We start from the raw sequence: 25190 nt of genomic DNA, 5'->3' as shown, positions 1-25190 counted from the left end.
CAAGGGAAGTCATGCTTAACCAACCTCATAGCCTTTTATGAAGACATAACCAGGTGGATAGATGATGGCAAAGTAGTGGAAGTGGTCTACCTTGACTTCAGTAAAGCATTTGACACAGTCTCCGATGGCATCCTCACAGCTAAACTGATGAAGTGTGGTCTGGATGATCGGGTAGTGAGGTGAACTGTGAACTGGCTGAAGGAAAGAAGCCAGAGAGTCGTAGTCAGTGGGGCAGAGTCCGATTGGAGGCCTGTATCTATTGGAGTGCCTCAGAGGTCAGTACTGGGACCAGTACTATTTGATATATTCATCAGCGACGTGGATTAGGGAATAAAGTGTACTATCAGGAAGTTTGCTGATGACACTGTCACGGAGGCACCCCGTAGGTTAATTTAAGGGACAACAGGGTCCAAAACAACTTTTATTAAACCGGTGAGAAATAGGGTTTTAGCACCGCAAAGTGACTTAAATAAAGGTTCGGATATCAGTTGAGGAAAATTATGAAGGGGCAGCAACTAATACAACAGGCAGTCCACAGAGTACATGCACATGGCTTCACCCAAAACAATGCTGGAGCCGGCCCTGAATCCCGGAGAAGTACACACTTGCCTGAACACGGTGTGGGATTATTTTTAAAGAGATACACATACTCGTAGTGAATATGGGAAGTGTACACTCACGATTCCGCGAGGGTAAATTTATAATACACTCGCAATCCTGCGAGGGTTAATTTACTTACATGTGCAAATGTGCACGGAATATTACTCGTGTTTACGTGGAAGCACGGGAGGAAAATACACTTGCGATTGTGTGAGGAAATAATTTATACATATGCTGATATTGAGCACGGAAAGTTACACGTGCAAATGTGCATGGAAAGTACACGTGCTTGTATTAAGCACGGAAAGTATGTGTGCAAATGTGCACGGAAAGTTACGCATGCATATGTGCACGGAAGGAAAATACACCCGCGATTCTGCGAGGATTAATTTTACACGTGCTCATATGGAGCACGGAAAGTTATACGTGCATATGTGCACAGAAAGTATAAATATACTCGCAATCCCGCGAGCAGTTTTACTCAGAGCCGTGGTGGCAAGGCAAGCGCAGTCTCCATCCCGGGGGGGCTCTCGGCGGCAGCATCCTGCTCGTGCTCCGAGAGACCCACGACAATGGGCGGAGTCTCGACGAGAATCCCGTTTTTATGCTGGCTGATCAGATCTGACTGTAGGCATTCTAGAAGCTTCTCTGCACCCCCACACTGGCTGTGGGTGCCCCTGAAGCCTCCAAACATCCCCCACACTGGCTGCAGGCACCCAGCAGCTCACTGCTGCTTGGGCACTCCCTTTTCCTAATGGCCCTGGCCAGCGTGCTCTGGGGCCAAACAAAAGAAGCTGTTAGCCTCAAGTAGCAGAGAAAGAGACGATGTGCCCACTCCTTCCATACTGAAGGAGGGAGGGGAAAAAGGGGGGTTTGCATTCTGCCACAGACACTAAGCTGGCAGGAGTGGCTGACACACCAGAAGGCTGTGCTGCCATCCAGCGGGACCTGGACAGGCTGGAGAGTTGGGCAGGGAGAAATTTAAAGGAATATAACAAGGGCAAGTGTAGAGTTTTGCATCTGGGCAGGAACAACTCCAGGTTCCAGTATAAGTTGGGGAACGACTTGTTAGAGAGCAGTGTAGGGGAAAGGGACCTGGGGGTCCTGGTAGACAACAGGATGACCATGAGCCAGCACTGTGCCCTTGTGGCCAGGAAGGCCAATGGCATCCTGGGGTGGACTAGGAGGGGAGTGGTTAGTAGGTGGAGAGAGGCAATGGATGTAAACTGGAACACAGGAGGTTCCACTTAAATATGAGAAGAAACTTCTTCTCAGTGAGGGTGACAGACACTGGAACAGGCTGCCCAGGGAGGTTGTGGAGTCTCCTTCTCTGGAGACATTCAAAACCCACCTGGACACCTTCCTGTGTAACCTCATCTGGCTGTTCCTGCTCTGGCAGGGAGATTGGACTGGATGATCTTTCAAGGTCCCTTCCAATCCCTGACATTCTGTGATTCTGTGAATGGCTGATCCTTGACTATTCTTCCGAAAAACTATCAGTAGGTTAAGGTGCCCTGACCATCTCTGGTACTGGGGTCCTAGTGTGAACAACAAGACCTAAGCTGGTTTGACTCCTTTTCAGGATGTGAAAGAAGAGTCTGAAAGAATCCATCACATAAATATGCTGATCTGCACGCCAGGACGGCTTCTACAGCACATGGATGAAACTTCATATTTCTATGCCTCTGATCTGCAAATGCTGAGTAAGTTTTTTGAGTACTGGAAAGTACTCAGAAATATTTTGTAACAGTTCATAATTGCATGGAGCACTTCCTTGGGTAAAAAATTTATCCTAGTCAGGTTATGTAGATAAAATGGCATTAAAGTTCACGTATGTACAAATTAAAAAGAAAACAATGAAACCCCTTTTTTTGTGTGTACTTTGTCTCAGGCAGTTGCTGAGCATGCCTTCCTTAGGACGATAAGAACAAGTGGTTGAGTTAGTAAGGAACCCAAACCCAAATGTAGCATTCAGTATAATCCTTTAGTTGTGTCTTGTCTAACATTGACCTTTCCTTTCTGCCTATGACTCTTGTGTTTTTCCTGACTTGATAATTAACTATGTGGAATATTCATTGTAGTGTGTATTTTTGGCCAATTCTAAAAGACGACTTATATTTGAATTTTAAGACAGATTGCTGCTCCTTTCATTGTTCTGTTAGCATTGTTAACATTGTTTCTTTTCATCCTTCCAACCTGAATAAAAATTTTGGTGTAATGTAAAGGTTTGCCTCCCACTAAGAACTGCATAATCTTTAGTATAGCTGGAGGAACTTAGAAGCAATTAAGAAGCTAATGAAGCTGATAAAATGTGAAATTATGCTTGCTACACTTAGTACTGTTCATGGCACTTAGACAAGAAGTGCATTAAGTACAGACCCTTTTCTTAAAGCTTTGTCTTGTGCTACTCTGTTTATACCCTGTGTTTCAGTGGTAAGTTCAGCTTAGGTACAGTAGAGTGTTTTGCTCTGTCATGAATAAATAGGTACAGCACTGTTTTATATTCCATGCTTTTGTTTCAGTAATAGGACTGGTAGTTGGTAATTTGCAGTCTGTCTGCAAACAGCTGAACTGTTTACTTGAAATGCTGTTCTTTTATGCTTCAGCTTGTGAAGCTGAGGGCTGTAGTATGGGAAATTATGGGAAATGCTCTGACTTCTGTTACAGTTTTTTAAAAACATATTTTGTGGAGTACATGAATATCTAAAGAGAATCATGTCATACTGGGTAATTAAGTTAATCTCTGCAGTTGAAGTTGGCATAGATTTTTGTACTATATGGATTTGATGTATGATTTTTTTTAATGTGTAAATGAAGCTAAAATCAGATTTTTCTCGAACTATCTCTCAAATCAGTTCTTGATGAAGCTGATAGAATTCTAGACATGGGGTTTGCTGATACAATGAACGCAATCATAGAAAATCTACCTAAGAAACGCCAGACCTTGCTTTTTTCTGCAACACAAACAAAATCTGTGAAGGATCTTGCACGTCTGAGTCTGAAAGATCCAGAATATGTTTGGGTTCATGAGAGAGCCAAATTCAGGTATGTTGGGATATTTTTTTTTCCTGGGGGGAGTTAAACAGATGGTGATCCTACTGAAGTCGATCTCTGACTGTCAGTTCCCTGAATCAGAAGTTGTGTTGTGCATCTTCCTTCCTGCAGTGTGTGATGCTGTTCTGTGCCTTCCTGAAAGGAAGGAATTTTCAGATGAGAGGGTCCTAGTTCTGGCTGATTCGTTACAGGGAGGCTGAACCTGCACCTTCCTGTGGCTTCTCAGGCAGCTTTGTAGTCTGGGAATTTTCTTCCTCAGGAGCAAGTGATGGAGCAGTGTCCTGGCTGTATCACTCACTTCTGAATTGCTCTTTTTTTGTTGTTTGACTTCCTTTGTCTACTGCGTGTGTGTACACTGTGCAGAACCACTGGATGTGTTGCACAAGTACAACTCTGTGTGCCATTGATAAATCGGGCTTTCCAAGGAAAATGTGATTCTATTGGGAAAGTGCAGAATGACAGTATTATTATAGAATATTAGGTGCCCAAAGGAAAGCATGTGGCACTAGTCTATGTGCAGTAAGTCTTGTGGCTTCCTGATTTACTGGGTTTACTGTGCACACAAAATACATTTATCATGCTAAACAGTTTGGATCCAAATGGGAGGGCCTTGTGAGAAGTGAAGTATGTGGTCTACCGTGCTCAAAAAATATGTGTCACTAAGTGGGGAAAAAAAAAAGGCATGTTGTTTTTGGCATGTTTTTTAAATTTTGAAATCTAAGTGAAGAGCATTGTTTGATGTTTTGCATTTCTGTGAGTTCCATCTTCTAAGTGTCAAACTGCTTATGAACATATAGGATTTTTTTTTTCTATGAAGTTTGCATGTATTTCCATATGTAAGATGCAGGAGAAAGGTGAAGCACAGTGATAAAAATGGCTTTCCCAAGAGCAACTGGGAAATCATAGCAAAATCAACAGCCGAACTAGGTTGAATCTTGAGACAGTTTCAACTATTTGATTTGATTCTCTCTGTACTGCGCTGCAAATTCTTTTTTTTACATCAGTAATACTGTCAAAGGCATCTTGAATATGCATGATTGTCTGAAAAAATCATGTGGTTAATAGCCTCTTAGCAGAAGGGGATGTACAAGCCTAGTCTGTAGTCTTCATTGTGAGGACTGACTATACATCTGTTTTGCAGGTCTAAACTTTTTCCTGAAGTCTACTTTAAATTACATTTAATTTGGGAAAAAAAATATTTGGGAGAGTGCAATCAGATAATAAAGGGAATAAAAATAAAGTATTAATTACTGCTTAAGTGTGCAGTAGGTTATTGCCTTATGAAAAGGTTTTCTTTGAAAAAAAGTTTCCTCTGAAAGACTTACAAATTAGAAGATGCTGTGGCATAATTCAAATTGACTAGCAGAATAAAAACTGGAGTAGTGTCTTGTGCCACATGGGTGGGTAAAATTACCTTTAGAAAAATGATTTTTGAATACCCTTGGTCTGTTGAGGGTGAAGCAGAGGAACTAAGAGGTGAGCATTTAGATGTATTTCAAGGACAAATATGCCAAAGACTTTTATGTTGGTTTATTTTATTTTGTGAAGAATGGAGAGGTTAGTTAGGATGATCATTCAGAGCTTTACAAAGTCACTTTGCCTGTCAGGGTGTAATCAGTAGAAGTACATCAGTGCTCCTTTTTGTGTGTGATTAGGCTGTGCTTTGACATTGCCTTGAGCACAAATGATGCTTTAATAGGGCTAATAGACAAAATTGCATTTTAAGTCAAGGCAATTTGAATGTCACCGCTTAGGCAGGGAAAGAGTTTGGCTTGCTAGTAGTAAATGAATTTAGAAGTAATGACAAAAGTTATCCCTTCCTCCCCATGGGCTTTTAGTAAGAAAATGGATTCATCTTTCTAGTGGAGCTGCTGCTCGTTCCTCAAAGTTGCAGAACACTCCAGCCTGCCTTTTTTTTCTTTCTTTCCCCCATTTTTTTTCTGGGTATTTGTCTGACACTTGACTTAAAAGGAAGGACGAGCAACTCTGTAGATATTCTATGGCTATATATTCACTCTCTTCCCTTCTTTTGTTTCTCATTTTAATGTTATGGGAACTAATGCCATCTAACTGTACTTTTTTTTTTTAGTACCCCGGCAACTTTGGATCAGAACTATGTTGTTTGTGAGCTTCAGCAAAAAGTAAACATGTTATACTCTTTCCTGAGAACTCACTTGAAAAAGAAGACCATTGTGTTTTTTGCAAGCTGTAAAGAGGTATGGCTATTGCCCCCTATCCACTGTAGCATTTAAAAATGATTAAAATTAAGATATTCATACAGATGTCAAGGCACCAGAGAGGTGAGATTCTGGACTGGTTTGCAACAGGAAATCGGGGGAGGAAACCAAACACCACGTCATGTCATGCAGGATCCTGCTGCTGGGAAGCTCAGTGACCCCGGCTCAGTGCAGGAAGGTCCTGGAGACCTCTGTATACTCAGCCATTTTTGTGCTCTGCTGTTAAAAATGAATACTAAAAATTCTGTCACTAAGGGCCAGTTTTGTACCGTGACAGTTTGTGACTGGATTACAGAGTATTTTAATAGCTATATCTAGTTTCTTTACAAGCTTTTAAATCTGCCTTTGTAAGAAATTATAATTGTGAAATAGTGCACAGTAAGTTTTTTTTCTTATGGTTATATAGGAAATAATCAGCTTGTATAAATGTCCTGGGACTATTCTTTTGAAGATATTTGTATGTGTTTGTATGGCACAGGTATTTATTCCTATAACTACTGCATGTATTGAATATTTTACAACATACAGTGGTGTAGTAAATATTCATTGCATTTCCTCCACTTGTGCTAGAGGTTACAATAGTTTTGTTGTTCTGCAGTTGGTTGGTGAGTACAGTGGGGTGGTGGCCTTATTTGTACAGAAATTCTCTGAGCTGCAGTGTTACTGCAACCTATGCAGTTTCTGTAACTATTTTCTTTAAAAAAATATTAGACAGCTGCCTGATATAAAATAATGCTTTATTGTGGTACTATATGTAAGAGTTTATTGTGGTACTGTATGTAAGAGTAAACAGACTGTTTTTACAAGAGAAGCTGTTGAAGCTTGGAATAGTAAACCAAGACTGTGCAGACTGCTTTGAGTGCAAGTGGAAGACACTACACCCTGCCAGTGTTGTCTAACAGCGATGCTTCTGTGGACTTTGATACTTCGATCCGCTGCATACAACCTAACTAGTCATGTCCCAAGTTGTTCTTGCTGTTACCTGCTCCGGTTCCTTTTAGGAAATGCAACCAAAAGCTGTGCCAGTCTTGTGCCAGAGTTCATTTCTTCTTTTAGTACCTACCTGTCTTTCAGAGTCTCAAAATAGCATCTCTTGTCTCCGATATGGAGAAAAGTGTATGTTATTTGATGTGCTAAGTCAGTTGCTATATACTGGATATGATCTTAACAAGTTTAACGTTGCATAGTAACTTTTTTTTTTTCGTCTCCCTGATTTGTTGGGTAGGTCCAGTATCTATTCAGAGTGTTCTGTAAGCTTCAGCCTGGTCTTCCTGTACTGGCACTCCATGGCAAGCAGCATCAGATGAAGAGAATGGAAGTCTACACTTGTTTTGTTCGGAAAAAGGCAGCAGTGCTTTTTGCTACAGATATTGCAGCTCGTGGCCTGGGTATGTACCCACAGAGGCAATAGTTGTTCACGAAGTGGTGATCTAGCTCTATTGAGATTTTATAAGTGACAGTATGCTCTGAAGACCAACGTGATTTGTAAGAAATGAAGCTATAGTTTGTTTAAGAGCTCATTAGGGTATCTCAGAAAATATATGCATCTTAGAGCTCTGCTGTTTCTTTACTGAAGAGGCCCACTTCATTTGTGCTTATTTTTGATTTTTGTCTCAGAAGGGCCTGTGTTGTCTCTAGTTTTGTAATGGCATTTGTTAGTGAGGTAGTCAGTGGAAGCTATCCTTTATTTATTCATTTGTTTATTTATTGAAGTCTGTAGACAATCTAGTTTTTCCAGCCATGTTCTATGGCAAATATCTGGAACAAGAGAAAATAGAAATAGTGATGTATTTGCTTACTATGTGCCTTAAGGCAAGATTTCAGCAGATTTAAGTGCTTCTGGTGTACCTGTATCCTGTGGGTTATTCCAAAGGATATGAAAAATGACTAACCTAGTACTATGTGGAAATGAAAACCTGAAGCAGTTTTGATGTCTGAACTATGAATGGCGTGATAGGACTGTATTCTGAAGGAGGCAGAAAAATAGATGAGGGGGGAAAAGCAACAATATTTATAAGACCTGTTTTGGCTTGCACATGTATTTCCTCTGGTCATTACAGCTGAGTTATGACTTACTTCTTTATATTTTCTGTGACTACTTTGGACTTTATTTTTGTACTTGGAGGCATTTAAATATGACACAAGACTGTTCTCAGGAGTCTACTCGTTCTTTCAGACAGCAATCTATGCTACAAAAGGAAGGAAGGTGCTCTAAAAACTGAAGGCAGAAATGAAAACTGTGTATCACACCTCCACTGCTGAAATCTTGGTAGTGAGGATCTAACGCAGGTGGGGTTGGTTGGGTTTAGATTGTAGGTGTTATTGTGGAAAACGGTGCAGCTACAGACACAATGAGGAATTAACACCAACTTACTCCAACGCAAAGCATGCTGCTGCCCTATGAAGTGCAGCGGTTTGAAAAAGCTTATAAGTATTATCGTTCACATTCGGTGTTGACTTCTTTGTCAGGCCTGGTCACCTCCTCCTGTCTTTTGAGAAGCACTATAATTCTGTATGCAGACAGCAGAAGTTGTGCTGTCTTGCCACAGCTAACTTCAGACCCTGGTGGTGTGGGATATTGATGCTGTAGGTGAAAAGGGGGTCAGATATTGTTATTTAGTTATTAAATGAACTGGTGTTTTATTATCTATGTGACACAAAGCATGCCCGTTCTTGTCAAGTGTGAAATTATGTTCCATTCAATGCACTGTCATAATTTAGAAAATGAAGACGCTATTAATTTTAGCTTTCTTTGATGAAGGAGATGATTGTTTATGATATGGTAATACATGCAATTAATTTTATTTTTATTTCAGAGGTTGCACCCAGAGTCTGTAAATTGGTCTAAATGATGGTTCTTATTGGAATTAATGCTCCTAAATAATATGTTGCTCTTGAATAGGAGGATGTTCAGTACCATGAGCTTAGATTTTTGACATATTTTTTTCCTTTATACAGATTTTCCAGCAGTGAACTGGGTCATTCAGTTTGATTGTCCAGAAGATGCAAACACATACATCCACAGAGTGGGAAGAACAGCCAGGTTTGTTTTCACTTTTCAGTAATATTTTATTGTTTAAAACTAGATCACTATAGGGACAGGTAATTGGCTAAATACTCACTTGAAAACATCAAGATACAGATTGGAAATAAGGGCTGTTATCACCAAAAGACTCTTTTGATTGCTTAAGAGTAGTGATTTGACTTAATCATTTCTAGTGAGCGTCAGAAACTCCTTACAGCAGACAGAAAAAATAGGCCCAAATTACCTCAAAGGCTGAGTTAAGCATATTTGTGGGTGGAAAAGCTTGTTTTGCCGCTGCCATTTATAGGTAAATAAGGCTTTAGACTGTGGAAATCCAATTTCTTTGTGTCATTGAAGACTCTTCAAAAGGATGGAAATATTTTCTTCTGTATTTTAATTTGAGGAGGAAAGAATCAAGTAATGTTAATTGCAGGTTAAATTTTTATTTTTATAAGCCTTTTGTAGAATTATATTCTTAGGGATAGCTTTAGTTAAAATTCTTCTGGCTAAGCCTTTATGATGGGATTTACCCAGATACACTGTTGGAAACCTGGTCGTTGATCTCTGAAGTAGATGTTTAAGAGAAACAGGAGTTGTTATTGCATATAATTAAGTAGATCAAAAACTTTATGCAATTATCTGAAGGATGAAATGCGAGACCCGGCATTATATCTTGTATATAATTTAATTTGTTTGCAGTATGGTTTGCAATATAGGCAGCTGTCAACCTAATGACAGAACAGTTTCATAGAATAGGACTTCAGCTCTCTGCACTATAGAAGTTTGAAATGTGTTTTTCTGGATCAGCTGGCATTAAATTTTGGTGATTCTGTAACAGGAGTGTGTACTTCCAGGCCTCTTTCAGAATGTGGAAGTTCTAGCTGTGTTTAACACTGTAATTGGTAACATTTCTGCCCCATTCTTTTCTGAGTCCTCCATTCTCCTATCTACCTGTTATAATAGAAGGGAGTAATGAATTTTTAAATGCCTTTGGAAAGAACCACGAACAAAATCAGCAAATGTTATATTTACAAAGATAAAACATGTAGCTATTTGAGTAAGTTAAAATCTAGATGAAATCTCATGCATCCCAATTGAGAGAAAAACATATGGACTTAGAATTCTGGGGTTAAGGGTTTTTTTTCCCCCCCCCCTTTTTTTTTTTTCAATCCTATGTGGCTTCAACAGAAGGCCTATAATGTTATCTTTATGGTATACTGTCATTGTGGAAGGCAAAACAACACGTTTATCCCAGTTGAACTGGTAGTTTCTGGAAGGCCCGTTGAGCTTTCCTTGAGCCGCGTCACTGAGGTGAAGCGCCTCCCTTGGGTTACAATCCTCACCCTTCATCCCTGTTCCCATTAGGTGCCGAGACCAATGATTTTAAGTAGGTTTAGAGAGGGACTGCAGCTACATAAAGACAAATAACCCTCCTTTTCCACAATGCTTTTAGTAAAATGTCACGCTGATGAAGGCCTCACAGCCTTAAGGGTCGGCCTTTGGTGGCCTCTTAACCACCACCTTCTGTGATAGCTTGAGGGACAGATTCAGACAGAAACTGGGGTCAGAGGGTCTGTCCCATGGGCTGTGAGCTGTGCCGGTGCCTCCACCGTCCGGTCGTGTTCTTCCTTTCATGTGAATTTTTCGGCAGCCAGACCTTGCTGAAATTGGGAGTGCACCTGAGCGAGTTGTTTGAGCTGGTGGTGGTGACTGAGATGGAAAGCAAATTCCTTCCGCAGGGAAAGCCTTGTGGGTATCTTCTGTCTCTTAATCCGATACAAAGATCAAGGAGAGTTCTGCCTGCACTGGGCTTTCATCTGGGACAAACATACAGGCACTCTTTGTCCTTAAAGCAATCCTTGGAAGAGATTCATCCCATGAACTTAATGGCATGAAATAAATGTTTGAAAATAAAGCAAGAGAGTTGTCTAATCATTTTAAGTAAATACTGTGCACTAAATAAATATGCTAATGCAGCTTTAGGTGTGGATAATTGAGAATGTACTTCTCAGGGAACTCTTAAGTGATGAGTAGGATGCTTCATTTGTTTTCAATAGCTACAGTTTGTGTGAGAAGCTTATGTTTCTGCTAGAAACTTGATAAAAATGAACTGAACTGCGGTTTAGTAGTCCTCATTAATGAGGTTAGAGATAATTACAAATTTTCATACGTTATGAGAGTTTATAATTGCATGGAATGAGAGCTAAATTAAATATCTCAGCTAATTAAGAGACTTCGTTAAACTGTAATTAAAACTGGGATGCCAAATACTGTTTACTTTTGAAATCAAATTATTTTGTGATACAAAAGTAAGTATGAAAGTCAAGAGAGAAATTATTTTGGGGAAAGGGCTGAAAAACCTCTAACAAACAATCATGGCTGTGTTTCCCCATCTGTTTTACAGTTTTGCAAAGCTTTATCTAAGATGACAGATAGTGATTGATTTTTAAGTGGATAAGACCACTGTGTTCCCTGAGTAGCATTTCACTTGCATTTCATCATATTGAATAAAATAAATTGCAACTCCTGCATTTTTGATTTTGGGTAAAGTAAGATCAAGAAAATTTGGGTGTTCTCCAGTAATGCTTTTACTTTGGGGTAGAATTGGCATATCTTGATTTTTTTTTTTTTTTTTTTTTTTAAACTTATGTTATGATTGGAGTGATTGGACATTATTTCTTCCAACTAGATTTTAAAGTATTTCTTTAAAGTCTTAACTAGTTCAATAACAGACTTTCTAAAATACTGACAGTATTATGGCCATGCCCATAAGTATTTTTGGCTGTATTTTTGTCACACAATCTCTTAGCAAAGCCTGTAGTTTAAAATACTAGATCACAGCGGGTTTTTTTGTGGGTTTTAGTTTTAGAAATTCTAAGTAAATAAGAGCTACTTGTAGCAATTGTCTGTGAAACTGATTTCCTGACTTTTAATTTCTTTTGATGCTTTCCGTTCCATAGCCTCTGAAGCTTACAATTGAGAATATTCTTTGATCAGTTTTGTGAAACAAGTTACAGTGCCACTAGGGGACACCAGAAGATAATAATTTCTGAGGCACACTGTTACTCACTTTTTTCCCCAAGTGCTTTTCCGAACATAATTTGTAAATTGGATGGCATGAAAGAAGCATATATAGGCATGTTTTTCTTTCAGTCGTGATTGCATTGATGTGTAGAAAAGACACTGACATCTATTTTATCTTTCTATTCATGTGTAAATTTCTTGTATTTTGGGTGTATCTGTGTCCTGGCACATCTTAGTATATAATTTCTTTCTTTCCTAGCATTATATTCTTCCTTCCACTCTTTCTCTTTTTTTCCTTTGGAGGTGGCTGTTAAAAACTTGAGTTTAGTGATTTTTCTATTAGGAGTTTTTATTTTAAAGAAACTGACAAGCAGAATGTTAAACAGATTAAGTCTTTTTGCTCTGCAGTTTTTATCTGTAGTATGTTCAGAACTTTATATAGGCTTTGGGTCTGACTCAGGCTCAGACTTGTGATGGTATTTAATCCAGGCTTGTTGGTAAGGCTGCTTAGGTGCTTAAACTGATTTAGGAAAGAAGCTGTAATTTAGTTGTTGTCATATAACCACAGTGTGCATGCAGGCATGGATGTCCTGTCTAGCTCTACATATGCTTTTTTCCTTTTGGTAAATTATATTCTGAAAATAAATGGAATAGTAGAAGTCCATCTTCCCACAGCAGGAAACTCTGTTGCCCTAGCGTTCTAGTACTGACTGGTGTGATGATTAAAGCCAAGAAGTATGAATAAAGACTTAAAAGATCTGTAGTTTTTTTGATGCCTTGTGAATACTGCAGAGTTACACACACACATCACATTTTGGAAAGGTGAAAGGGGCAGGTCGTATCTTTTTCTGTCATAAAGTAAAATGCTTTGAAGCACGCTCACTGGGGCTCTCCTTAAGTAATTACACACTATGTGTGTGAAAGTAAGACTAATAAGCCTTCAGAGTAATCTTTGCGAATGGCAATAACGCATTTAAAAATGTGAGTGACTTAATGGAACTTTTTCAGTGGTGGAAGCTTGATATTTTTTTTCTTTCCCAGTAGGAAATATGTCTCAGGGATACATGCCTTAGGTCCTGACTAAACAAGATGGCAGCTCCTTGTTTGTTTTTTCATATTGAAGACCCATTGAAGCACTTCTACTGATGTTTCTTTAAAAATAAATGCAGTATTTAGACCATCTCATATTATATTGCAGTCAAATCATCATCCTAACTCAAGCTAAGTAAAAATAGCTGCTAGTGGAGGTCACAAGAAATTGTTGACACCACATATTTAATTTGCAGTTCACATTATTAAATTCTTTAAAACGAAACACTGTACTCTAGCTACATTCCTGCAGTGGGCTGCGATGCTGCAGGTGTGCTGACTGGCACTGTGTTATCCATTAGAATTCCCTTCGTAATGGCCAGGTGTGAATGAACGAATGAAATGAAATATTAAGTGGCTAAGGTTATTACCTACTGACATGAAGCTATCCTCTAAGCTGTAATAAAAAATAAATAAGCTCATGTATTTTAGTGCAGCGGAGTGGACACAGCTGCTGTGGAAAATGCATTGCTTACAGCGTGGGCTGGAGGACCCCACGGCTTCCCAAAGCCTTTTGAATTCAGTGTGTTCTGAGACGAGCAGGAGGAGGCTGGAGAGCCACTGCCTGTTCTTGTCCATTATTTCTTGTGACTAAGTGTCTGGCAAATGAGGACACCCAGACATTACGACTGAATGAAAGGGATTATGGTTTTGTGGTATGAATAAAATGCAGTTGCATGGTTCTTGGAATTTGGCAATAGATATAAATGGGCTGCTGTCCAGACAGGAGAAGGAAAAGGATATTAAATGGTCGGAGGAAGACAAAACAAATCCCAAAATAAACAAACCCCTAAGCAATCTCTGACTTCATAGCAATATTTATTGATAATTTTTTTGGGATACTGAACTAAGGTCTATGCAATGGAGAAACAGGAGTGAAAAAAGCATTAGAAGTCAGGTAAAACCAATACAAAAAATGAAGCCAGTTCACTTTTTGTTGTTTTAAATGCTCCGTGGGATGGTGCAGCCTCACCTGGAGCACTGTGTGCAGTTCTGGGCGCCACAGGATAAGAAGGATATAAAGTTACTGGAGAGTGTCTACAAGAGGGACATGAAGTTGGTGGCTGGTTTGGAGGGGAAGCTGTATGAGGAGCAGCTAAAGTCACTTGGTTTGTTCAGCCTGGAGAAGAGGAGACTGAGGGGAGACCTCATTGTGGTCTACAGCTTCCTCACAAGGGGAGGAGGAGGGGCAGGCGCCAAACTCTTCTCTGTAGTGACCAATGACAGAACCCAAGGGAATGGCAGGAAGATGTGCCAGGGGAGGTTTAGGTTGGACATTAGGAAAAGGTTCTTCCCCCAGAGGGTGGTGGAGCACTGGAACAGGCTCCCCAGGGAGGTGTCACAGCCCCAAGCCTGACAGTGTTCAAGAAGAGACTGGACAACACCCTCAGACACATGGTGTGAACTGTGGGGTTGTCCTGTGCAGGGACAGGAGTTGCACTTGATGAACCTTGTGGATCCCTTCCAACTCAGGACATTCTGTGATTCTAGGTTGGGCTGTTGAGAACCCGTGGGGCAGAAGAGCTCTTCTCCCTGGCAAGCATGTTCTGATCTGTTCTCATTTGTGTTGTGCTGCTTGAGCAGGACTTGCTGTATATGCACATTTCAGTTAGCAGTGCGCACAGATCTCTCGTTAAAGATTCGTTGTTTTAAAGAAAAATATCTATTACAAAAAGGGACCATTGATCAGGTAGATGGGATAGAAATTCCCATATTACATGCATTTGTTTTCTGTGCTCGTTTGTCACTTAAAAAAATAGAATAACAAATGACCACATTAGGGAAGAAACTCAGCAGTGCAGAAGGTATGATAAACAGCAGATAAAACTCATCTTGCTCCTGAGCTCGGAGAAATAATGTTTTCTTGGTTTAAAGCTTACATTTCACCAGTCCTCATCATGTCAGAAGACCCGTAAAGTAGTATAATTGGAAACAAAGGTTTGCCTGAATTGAGCCCAGTATGAGCGACCTAAAGCTGTTACTTTGTTTAAGAAATATGTTTAAAAACGGTAGCTTATAAAATCATGTTTAATAGATGAATTTTAAAAAAAATTATGAATTACTGTATTTCTGTGGAAGGCCTTAGAGGTAGATATGGATATTAGTTTCTCTTTGTTGAAGGATAGTGTGTGGGTGAACAGATTTATTCATATGTGTATCAGACTGAAATAGGTATTTTTCAGAATAAAACTGTCCATTTTGATGTTTTTAGTTTATATTTTTATGGTCGACTTATATTGTTCCTTTACATAAAAAGTGCAACACAGACACATGTGTGCATCATTGAAATGCTTTTTCATTCACTATTGTAGTTGATTTTATCAAGGAATTGAAAATAATTTTAAAAGATAGGTTTTGGGAGCTAGGTGTATACAGAGTGTTTCAAACAGATGGACCCAATTGAAATACCTTGTATCTGCATACTCAGATGATTCTCTCTTTTCAAGTACTTCTTACAACAGATGAAGAACTGTACTATGCTGGGCATATTTTGTTCATCATCGTCAGTTCTCAGCTGCAATACCATGTGCATTAACAAATACCTGTATGATTTCACTGGCATACTGAGTTCATGCAAGGGTAAATCTTTGCTCTAGAAGCAAGGATCTGTGCTGATTTTTGAATTTTGCTTGTCAGTTATTCCATATGATGGAATTGCCTTGTTCTGGATTCTTTATGGCAACTAAAATAGTATGCAAAGATTTAAAGAACATTATTGTTGCCAAATAAGTGCTCCAGAATATTTATATTCTGGGAAGGGTGTGAATGGTGCACAGTGAATGAATGATCACCTTTACATGGTGGATAATTTGGCTTTTCAGTGAAAGTAACTATTAAATACTTTTGTATTAATAGTTTGCAACCATCTATGATGAACAAAGGGGCCAGCAGAAGAAGAGTGAAAATACATAATTGTAACGTATCAAAATGCACTTGCAAAACCAGGCAAATTTAGTGGGCTTGATTTTGATGTTATTCCAAATGCTTAAATTATTGACCTTAATGTTTTAAGGAAAGAGGTCTTCTGCTTACTTCTGGTAGGTCAAGTTTAATCAGGATGAGCAAGAGACAGTTGAGAAGTTGATTTGGCTTCCCTGATGCCTGATTTCCTTTCTCTGAAGGGCTCTGCTGTGAAGGGTTTCTGCAATACCAGTGTATCTGAAGGTGGCTTTTTGGCTTGGAATGCAAGACTTTTTAGGAGTGGGCTTTGATTTAAGCTCACAAGTTTTGGAGTGATAACTTACTTCCTTCTACGTCTTTTGACAGAAAAGATGACAACATTTGCTGATACTATCCATCCTGGCCCAGTTAGGTTAAAATTAGATCTTTAATCAAGTCAACTTGGTAAAGTCCCACTTAAGTTACAGATTAAAAAAACCTGCAAAACACATTATTTTAATATGGGGGTAGAAGTGTGACCTCCAAAACATAAAATTATACCCTTATGGTTCCTTCCATCTTCATATGTGTCCAAAAACTTTATCACCTCCTTTACATTGACTTTTCTGTAAAGGGAAATATTCCAAATCAGGAAACTGTAATGCAAGTTATCTTTATATGTGCAACCCTCTTCCCCCAAATTGTACGATTATCTCAACATCTCCATTTTCTCCTTTGCCAGTTTTTAAAATAGATTATTTGTTTTCTTGCCAAACAAAGCAGAAATACTGCCTTTAACTCTCTCAAAATTTGGCATCAACTTATATCTTCTGAAATACAAACGTTAGGGAAATATGTTGCAGTACATCTGTGCAAGCCAGCCTGTATAGCATTCCCAGTAAGGTCTGCCTATCCACTCAAGCTGTCCTTACAGTTCTCTCTATTGCTTGCCCATCATTTTTTTTTCCCTACTGGATGACTGCCCTACAGCAGAACAGTGGTGCCTGATGACCACTGATCAGTTGGTTCCCATTCCTATTTTATTGTGGTCTCACTGCAACTCAGATGTCACTGACAATTAAAATACGGTGCATTGGACTGAAGTATATGTTACTATGGTTGTGGCGAGGATGTACAGTTACTTGGAGTGTAGTTAGAACAAGCGCAACTGCAGCTGCATGGCAAGGTGGAATTGATTGATAACCACAGGACGTTTTCACCTGTTGCCTTTGTGATAATGGTAATATTGTTTACTTTAGTAGTATTGGCTAGAGGTGTGTGCGGCCTTTGGCTGGATCTGATCAAGGACAGGTTAAGATGGGTTAGGATTAGCAAAAGGTGAGTGCCTATTTGGCCTGCAGGAAGAGAATGTTTTTCTCATCCTTTCCTCAGTGAATTTTCTGCATGCTGTTTGTTCCTTCATGCTCGATCCCAGCTGTCAGCTCAGAGTGATTTTTAGCAGAAGTTTAAGATAGATTCTGTCATGGTGAATGAACTGTCCTCTTGATTTTAGTGTTTTTATTTATTTATTTAGCATGAAATGGAAACTATATGGCAACTCTTTGTGTTTCTTTGCTAGGGAAATGATGCTCTTGACATTTTAAACTGTTTTTCTCTGCTTCTAATTAGCCAGTAGCACAGTGCCCTAAGCAATTTATCACATTTCCTTCTTGTCCAGCCTTTGGTGCTTGCCCTTGATTATAGACATCCTTTTCCTCATCTGCAGTCAGTGTAAATATATCATTCCTACCCTCTGCTTTATAGTGCTAATGATGATTTGTCACAGCTTCCTTGCTTGTAAGTCAAGACTGAATTTCAGAGAAGTTCCTTGCCTTTTTGATAGGCATTGAAGCCAATACACTCTAGAAAATAAGACAGATATGAACTACAGGTATGTGAATTTTTCTTTTCCAAAGACTTTCTGCAAGTAGGATGCAATTTTCCATAGAATGGGAATGAATTGTATCTGGTATCCTAATAGGCTGTTAAAATTGCAATACAAAGATGAGTCTCTGCTCTCGTCTCTTGATCACCTTGAGGAGATGACAAGATAAGTAATGTCATCAATTACTACGCAATCCAAGGAAGTTTGATTACTTTGAGGTTTTTAATTTACTTTTCTCCAGCACCATTGAGGTGCATACTTAATGAATAATAAATCACTAGAGTGAATTAGCCTTTTAGAACAGATGTTTTGTTTTAGTGACTATGGACAACTTGAAGGCTGCAGTCAGCAAGAATGGGGAGAACTTCTCTTAATGTCTTCTCATTTGCAGAAGAATTAGTCCTCCTGCTAAAGAGTTTCAGTAGCTGAGGTTGACTCTTTGCTGCTTTATCATCTGTAAAGGTTTAAAGGTTTTATCTATCTACTGGAGATAATTACAGAAATCTTCTTTTAGTTCCTTAAATGGAGAAGTTTATTCCCTTAGGATACTGAGTGGTGTTCTTTTCTCCCATGTTGTAGGCATCGTAATGGAAACAAGTTTTGAGCAGAAGATCTAAGTGTTCTATTCTTTATTGTTTATGCCAATTTTCAGTAGCTTGTGCTTTTGTGAGTCTGCCAATATAGAAGCTGTTATTTTGACAGACACAGAGAAAACACGTTTGAAAACTTAAATTTTCCACTGCAACCTCACTTTTAGAGGTTATCTTTAAGACCATGACTTTCTTATTAGCACATTACTAAGTTATTTTCTTTCTTGAGAAATAAGATAATATTCTGCCCAAATAAACTGCTTTTTTTGTAGGCTTGCCTTTTGCTTTCTTTTACTAAACAGCCTCTGGAGACGTGGAAGAGATACAAACCTTCCCAGATGGTACTTAAGTTCATTTGGTTTTGAGCTTTCTCAATTCTGTAATGATTTCATATTCAGCTCTGAAGAACAACATTAATATTAAACTGTCTGTTTTAGTTAATTAAATCACACAATATAAAAATGGGCAAAACTGTTCCTCCCTACCTTCAAGTATGTTTAAAATATTGGCATTTAAAAGGCTGAATGTTTCCAAAGTAGGTAAGCAAAAAGATATACACTGCACCAATAGTTACCAGATATTTTTAAGTCACTTTGAATTTCTGAAGGCATCAGCTCTAAGAAATATTTTTAATGTTGCTTTTTTTTTTTTTCTTAATAATTGCCAAAAATTGAGAAAGTATAGGTGTTTGGAAACCTTTGTCTCTTCTTGGTCCTTTGTTATGTGATTGTTTCTTTAGTTAGCTATAGTACTGTTTTCTTTGTGTAAAGGCTTTGCAAGACTTAATGTGAACATTGAATTAGTTTTTTGTCTATAGATACCAAATGTAATGCTTGTTTTCTTTTTTGTGAATGATCTATGAAAAGTGCCTTTAGAATTACATCTCCTGACTTTGTAGTTTCTGAAAAGATAACTGACTCAGCATATAATGTCGTGGATGGGCGATTTAGAGTCCTGCTTGCTTCAAAGCAATTTTTAGATCACTTTTAAAGAAAAGTGCAACTTAACAGAGTCTGGCAAGGTTCACTGTCTTACTACATGGAGGAAATACGCCAAGCAGAATTGTGTGAGAGTTGTTTTAGGGTGATTTCTGTAGGAACAGGAGATGCAGAAGGGCAGAGGGAGGCCCTCCCGTTGTCACGAGGTTCAGAATGGACCCTCTTGCTTTCTAAACTCCTCCTCAGAGAGGAGTCCAGGTGACAGGATCCAAACCTAGTCCCAGACTTGGTCAGTGGTTCATGTCTAAGAGACATAAAGGGTAAAGGGAAAACAGATAAGGGATTATATGTATTTATGGCCAAAGAATTATGTGTGCGTGCCTGATTCTTTATATCGCTTGGCTAGGATTTCAAAGTTTCATCATTCTGCTTCTCCACCTCCTTCCCTTCCCTTTTGGGGTCTGGTGCTAGGTCGCTATCAAACCTGAATCCCAGGTCTGTCAGAGCAAGCTCTCAGGTGTTGAAGTTCATTGGCAACAAGAATGGGATCCTGTGTCTCTTGAAGCAAGCTCTCAGGCGTCAAAGCTCATAGAAATAAGTAATTTAATGGAGCGGTACAGCAGCAGGGTCGGCTCCAGCTGGGTGCCTTTGCAGAGGTGCTGAGCCAAGCACAGAATTCCCTGGGTAATTATACCCTTACAGACTATTTACCTGGCCCTTATGCGATGATTCAGTCCAATAGTAATATGTGAGTCTGGGGTCTTCTTGCTTCATACTGGACTCTTTCACTGTCTTCAGACAGGCCCTTGTTTCGTTTAGCTGCAGACACTGTTGATAGTCCGAAGCTGCTTCGTGTTGGACTTGAAAGTGTTGTTCTGTCTGAATGAGTCCTGTTTTGCTCAGTAAGGTACAAAACAGGCCTTATCTTGCAGGTGTTAGCCGCTTTGTTTTACTGAAGTTGATTGTTTTACTGAAGTTCGGTAAATATCAATGGAACTTTACAACATACTGTTAAAGGTTTCAGCAGATTTAGCTGTTAAGTAATTCAAAGCAGACAGCATATGAGAAATCACACAACTTTATAATTCTAAGTGATTAGCTTAAATAAGTACGCTTTAAATAGAATTAAACTATTGATATGAAACTTAAACTGGGCTGATCCAGTGATCTATGATGAGTAGACCACCACTGTCCTACAGCCATGCCTGTCTAGCAGAGAGTGCTCTCAGGAGCTCTCCCAAGAGGTCACATTTATGGAATGAATTGGTTTGCTCGTAGTCACATTGTGTGCAATGGGAAAGGTCTGCACCAGACTCCTTGCACCCACAACTTCTTGAGGTTCAACGTGCTGTTCTGTTGCCTTGTGTGTTTCCCAAAAGGAGTTCATGGCCCGGCTGCAGCTCAGGCCTTTACCTCCTCTGGAGCCAGGGCCAGACTGCTGCTGGTTCAGTTAAGGGCCATCAAGTGCATCTGCCACAAATGTGTTTAGCACTGATAACACAAGAACACCTTTCAAGGGTCACATTGAAGATTTATCTGATCCTGCATCCTACTTTGAGGGTGACCTCGTGGGTACTGAGGAAAAGCTATAAAAGCAAATCTAATGCAAAATGATATTTCTGGTACTGTGTCATTCCAGAGTTTGGGTTTGTGGCTTGCAGAGAGCATATCTGCACTCTTTAATCCATGTTGGGTATTTCTTCCACTATTTGTGTGGCACTGGTCTTTCGTAGTGCTTTGGACACTGAATAAAATAAATACAATAAAGCAACAATTTAAGAATGTGAAGTCAGGCATTCCAGGATAAGAAATGCCAGAAGCAACAAAACTACAGAAATAATTTCATGCCTTTGACTAAATTTAAGGAATCTGCAAAAATTATCCTTTGTGGGTGTTTATATAGTGTGATCAAGACTTCTTTTTGTCTTCTTGACAAATGAGGAAGATTCTTGTTAAGAGACTAAACAGACATTCTTTCCAGGTATTGGATCATTCTTATAGCTCTTTTTGGAATTCTTTCCTTTCGTAGCATCTGTTTTGAGGAGAAGAGCAGAGCTGTGTGTTATTCTGTGCTCTAAATTGGTGACTCTAGTATTGGCAGCAGTATTATCTCTGTCTTCCTGTCTGATACAAGCTTTGGGTAGATAAAAGAGAACATTTTCATCCTTCTTTCCAACAGTGCTCTGAGAGATCAGGTTCTTTTGATGAAAAATTAGCTGCCTTGGGACTGTGATCATCAATTTTTGCCATAAAATGCAAAGTTCTCTAAGGTTCAGTGGCTTTCCAGGATTTCATTGCTTGTTCAAGCAGTGATAGTGTTTGACATGCACCCACTTTGTGGAAATATCATATGGAATTTGTCTGGGTTAAAATATATAGAGTTTTCTTCCAGAGTGCACTTGGTCTGTGTACGCAAGTCATTCTCAACCTTTATTATTATGTAAAGGGCCCGAACATTCATGGGATGTTTGGTCAGCAGTCACTTATTTCCTTCTGTGCTGTTGGTAAAGATAATAAATTGCCTTCAACCAAGCATGTAGGTTGCTTTAGAACTCCTTTTTAGAGAAATTCTACAGGCTGATATTTCTGCGTTAAGAACATTTTATGTCTACTAATTAAATAGCTTAAAATAAAGGTTTTGTGCAGTATCTCTCCCTGACCCACAATCCTAAAGTAGTATTTTTTTGGCACAAAGTCCAAATGTCTTACCATTTGTTTTGGTACTTACCAAAGCATATATAACCAGTAAATATACATAGTGTTTGTGTGTGCCAGCTACTCTCCTCTTTGTATCAAGTTGATTTCCATGTAAAATTTCAAAATCTAGGATGTAGGCATTGAAATCTAATGATGAAAACATTTAATAAATGTTTTAAAATTATCTTTAAAAGTCAGTCCCCAAACCCATCATGTATAGCAGTGGGAAAAAAAAAAAAGGCATCCGAGAGCGTTTTGTTGTGATATTTCAAATTCACCAAATGAAAGCAGAGAGCTGTAATAAAAGCTGTCAGACTGTTGTAACTGCAGATTTAGTTGCTACTTGCATTGCTTACTATGCTGTGACAGATAGTGTTTATGGTTTTCAAACAGATCTGCAGTACTGTTTTTGCCAAGTGATAACTGTTTATACTTGGAGAAATGTGTGCTCCCTACATTCCATCTGAAATGATTTTTATCAGTTAATGGTATGATTCTTGTTTGGTGTGCCTGTGAACATCCTCTGAGCTCTCTCGCCTCCAACTGAGGAACACAGTGAACTTTCTTACAGAAAACAGAAAGGACAAACCAGATATGCTTAAAATGGATGAAGAGTTTTACCAACATATGAAAAAAAGACAAATATGACTAGAGTAGGAATCGAAACAAAGCCTGTTAGAGTAGTAAATAATTTGATATAAAATGACACATGAAAAACAACACAGTGAGTATTTTCTGTTACAAATAAGTGGTATGCTTGTAGTCACAGGAGCTTATGTAAGGACTTACAATCTGCTGCTGGGTAGGGATTTCCCTGTGAGTAGTTCTTGGCAGTTAGAACTGCGCTCTGTAGTAACTTACCACTCTCTTATTTTGCTGTATCCCACACGTTGCTCTTATCCGTTGACTGTGAATTGGATTCTGTCCAATTTTGGCATATTTCTGAAATGTAGTTCAATTGGTGATTTTTATGTAGCGGAGGACTCTATGCAATATTTTGCTATCAATCTGTTCTTTTAAGAACTATTTGTAAATGCAAATGAAGAAATAATATCCGTGTTAAAATAGATATGGACTTAGTGCAGATAAACTAACTCATAATTGTGACTTCTTCAGTAGGACTTAAAACCATTGTCTTATTTGTTTACTAGTGCTGTTGAGTATTTTTTTCCTTCCCATGAATGTCCTCAAGTTGATAAATTTGGCAAAAGTAGGAACTGATATTTTGTTACAAAAAGGAAGTGAACATGAAGATGCTTCACGAATAAAATAGAACAATTTTTATTTCTTTCCCCAATCTTGAGTAATTACCAAGTCACTTTCATTTGATATAGCTGTTAAGAGCATTGACGAGTGAATACTAGATACGTTCTTATGGATTCAGTCTGATTGTATTTTTCCTTTTATACTTAAAAACTGCTTCTATAAATCAGAGAACTCCTCTTTTTATGCTTTTCTTTCAGTGATGCCTCTCTGACCTGTTAGAAAAGTAGTCTTTATTGAACGTGCAAGTAGGAGTTGTTTGGGATCAAGGCGCTTACCCTTTCCCAGCTTTTATGTTCTTTCGCTTGCAGGATGTGCAAAGGAGAATCAGTTCTTGTCAGGTATTGAGAATCACCTCTTGGTAAAGGATGAATGTAGGTAGGTCGGTGTGGCATTGTCACCTTTGGTCAAGTGCCATTTGATTACTACAGAAGTATTTCTAATCTAGAGAAGAAAAGATCAACTGATCTAAATCAACATCTTAGTCCCAGATGTTTAGGGCTCTAGGTGTAGGTTTGAAATTGGCTCAAGTGGAGATGTTGGCAAGTGCCTTAACTGCTTTGCCTTTTCCCTTTGTAAAGTGAGCATATTTGTCTGCTCTTCAGACTGCTTATAAGGAAGCAAATGTATATTCTCATTGGTTATTGAAAACATCAACAAAAATGTAATTTTTGCCTGCTCTCTTTTGTGTTTTTCCCTTGTTCAGATACAAAGAAGGTGGTGAAGCTTTGTTAGTATTGCTTCCCTCAGAAGAAAAAGGCATGGTGGAACAGCTGGCACAGAGGAAAGTACCTGTCAGTGAAATCAAGTAAGTGACTAATGACTTGTCTGTTATTCAGCCTTCTTTCTACAGGAATAATGTCTGATGAGTCTGTGACAATCCTGGTAGAGTGCTTGAATTGCCTGGAGCCAGACAAACACGGAAGGTTTTTATAGTGTTGTAGAAGGTAAAGACCTTGAGAGGTTACCTATTCCACCCCCTTTCCCAAAGGCAGGATCAGCTGCATAAATCATTCTTATCAGGTGCTTATCTAACTTGCCAGTGAATGTCTTCACAATTTCCTGAAGCGATCTCATCTGTCCTCAGCAGTTTCTGCCATTAAGGCTTTTTCTTCAAGTGTCTGATAAGTCTTGTAAGTGAAAAATTTCTTTTGTCCTGTGCCAAGAATATATGGAAACTTAACTGTTCTCTTGCAACCACTTTTTGTGTAATTGAACATCATCATGCTATCTCTCTCTTTTCTTTTGCAGATTAAACAATTATAGTTTCTTTAATCTGTCCTGTATGTTTTTATACCTTTTATCATTCTCGTTTCATTAGCTGTCTTTTCTTTAGTTCTAGACTATTTCTCTGATTTGTCATGATCTTTTTGAATCAGTTAGTTGAAGAACAGGGAATAGAAGATATGGCTAAGTGGTTATTTTACATACTGGAGTGTGTATTCCAGCGTAGACCTGTAGAATCTGTTATCTGTACAAAAGAGAACTGATTTTGAAAGGGTTGCAGATGCATATAGTGATACCATGTAAAAATAAAAAAGCACTTGTATTTCTAACTTCTATTAAATGCAGAGTAATGAACATGCAGGGAAGACAAAAAAATCCCAAACCTGAACTGTAAAAATAATAGAAAAAAAAGTACACCACTAAAAATAATTGGTGCTAATTTTTTAATTAGCAGCTATACGTAGGAAGGAGTTTGTTGTTCTTTGAGCATTCAGTCTAATGCTAAATCAAAAAAGGAAACAGAATGTAAAGGAAATATGGAAGAAGAATTGAAAGCAAACCAGAAAATATTGTATGAACCTGATTTCGTTTTGAATACTTCCATAGTTCAGGTTGCACCGTGCCAAAGATCATAGAGTGGAGCTAGAATAAAGCCAGAGGGTTGCAAGGTAGAAAAGTAAG

General features: G+C 38.7%; 1 protein-coding gene across 1 annotated transcript in view; it reads left to right on the top strand.

Annotated features, from left to right (window-relative positions):
* The window catches only part of DDX10 (DEAD-box helicase 10), a gene marked incomplete at its 5' end in the record, with an annotated part of 178735 nt that overhangs the window by 6272 nt on the left and 147273 nt on the right, over window positions 1-25190 (top strand). Inside the window, 6 exons of the mRNA XM_080364108.1 lie at window positions 2183-2303; window positions 3456-3645; window positions 5744-5870; window positions 7117-7279; window positions 8850-8934; window positions 23989-24090. Of these exons, the coding sequence (XP_080220234.1) occupies window positions 2183-2303; window positions 3456-3645; window positions 5744-5870; window positions 7117-7279; window positions 8850-8934; window positions 23989-24090 (788 nt within the window). The remainder of the gene's footprint in view (window positions 1-2182; window positions 2304-3455; window positions 3646-5743; window positions 5871-7116; window positions 7280-8849; window positions 8935-23988; window positions 24091-25190) is intronic.

The sequence above is a fragment of the Nesoenas mayeri genome (genome assembly GCF_963082525.1).
Source record: "Nesoenas mayeri genome assembly, chromosome: 1".
Lineage (NCBI taxonomy): Eukaryota > Metazoa > Chordata > Aves > Columbiformes > Columbidae > Nesoenas > Nesoenas mayeri.
The sequence above is the reverse complement of the archived record's forward strand: the minus strand, read 5'-3'. Positions and strand labels throughout refer to the sequence as shown.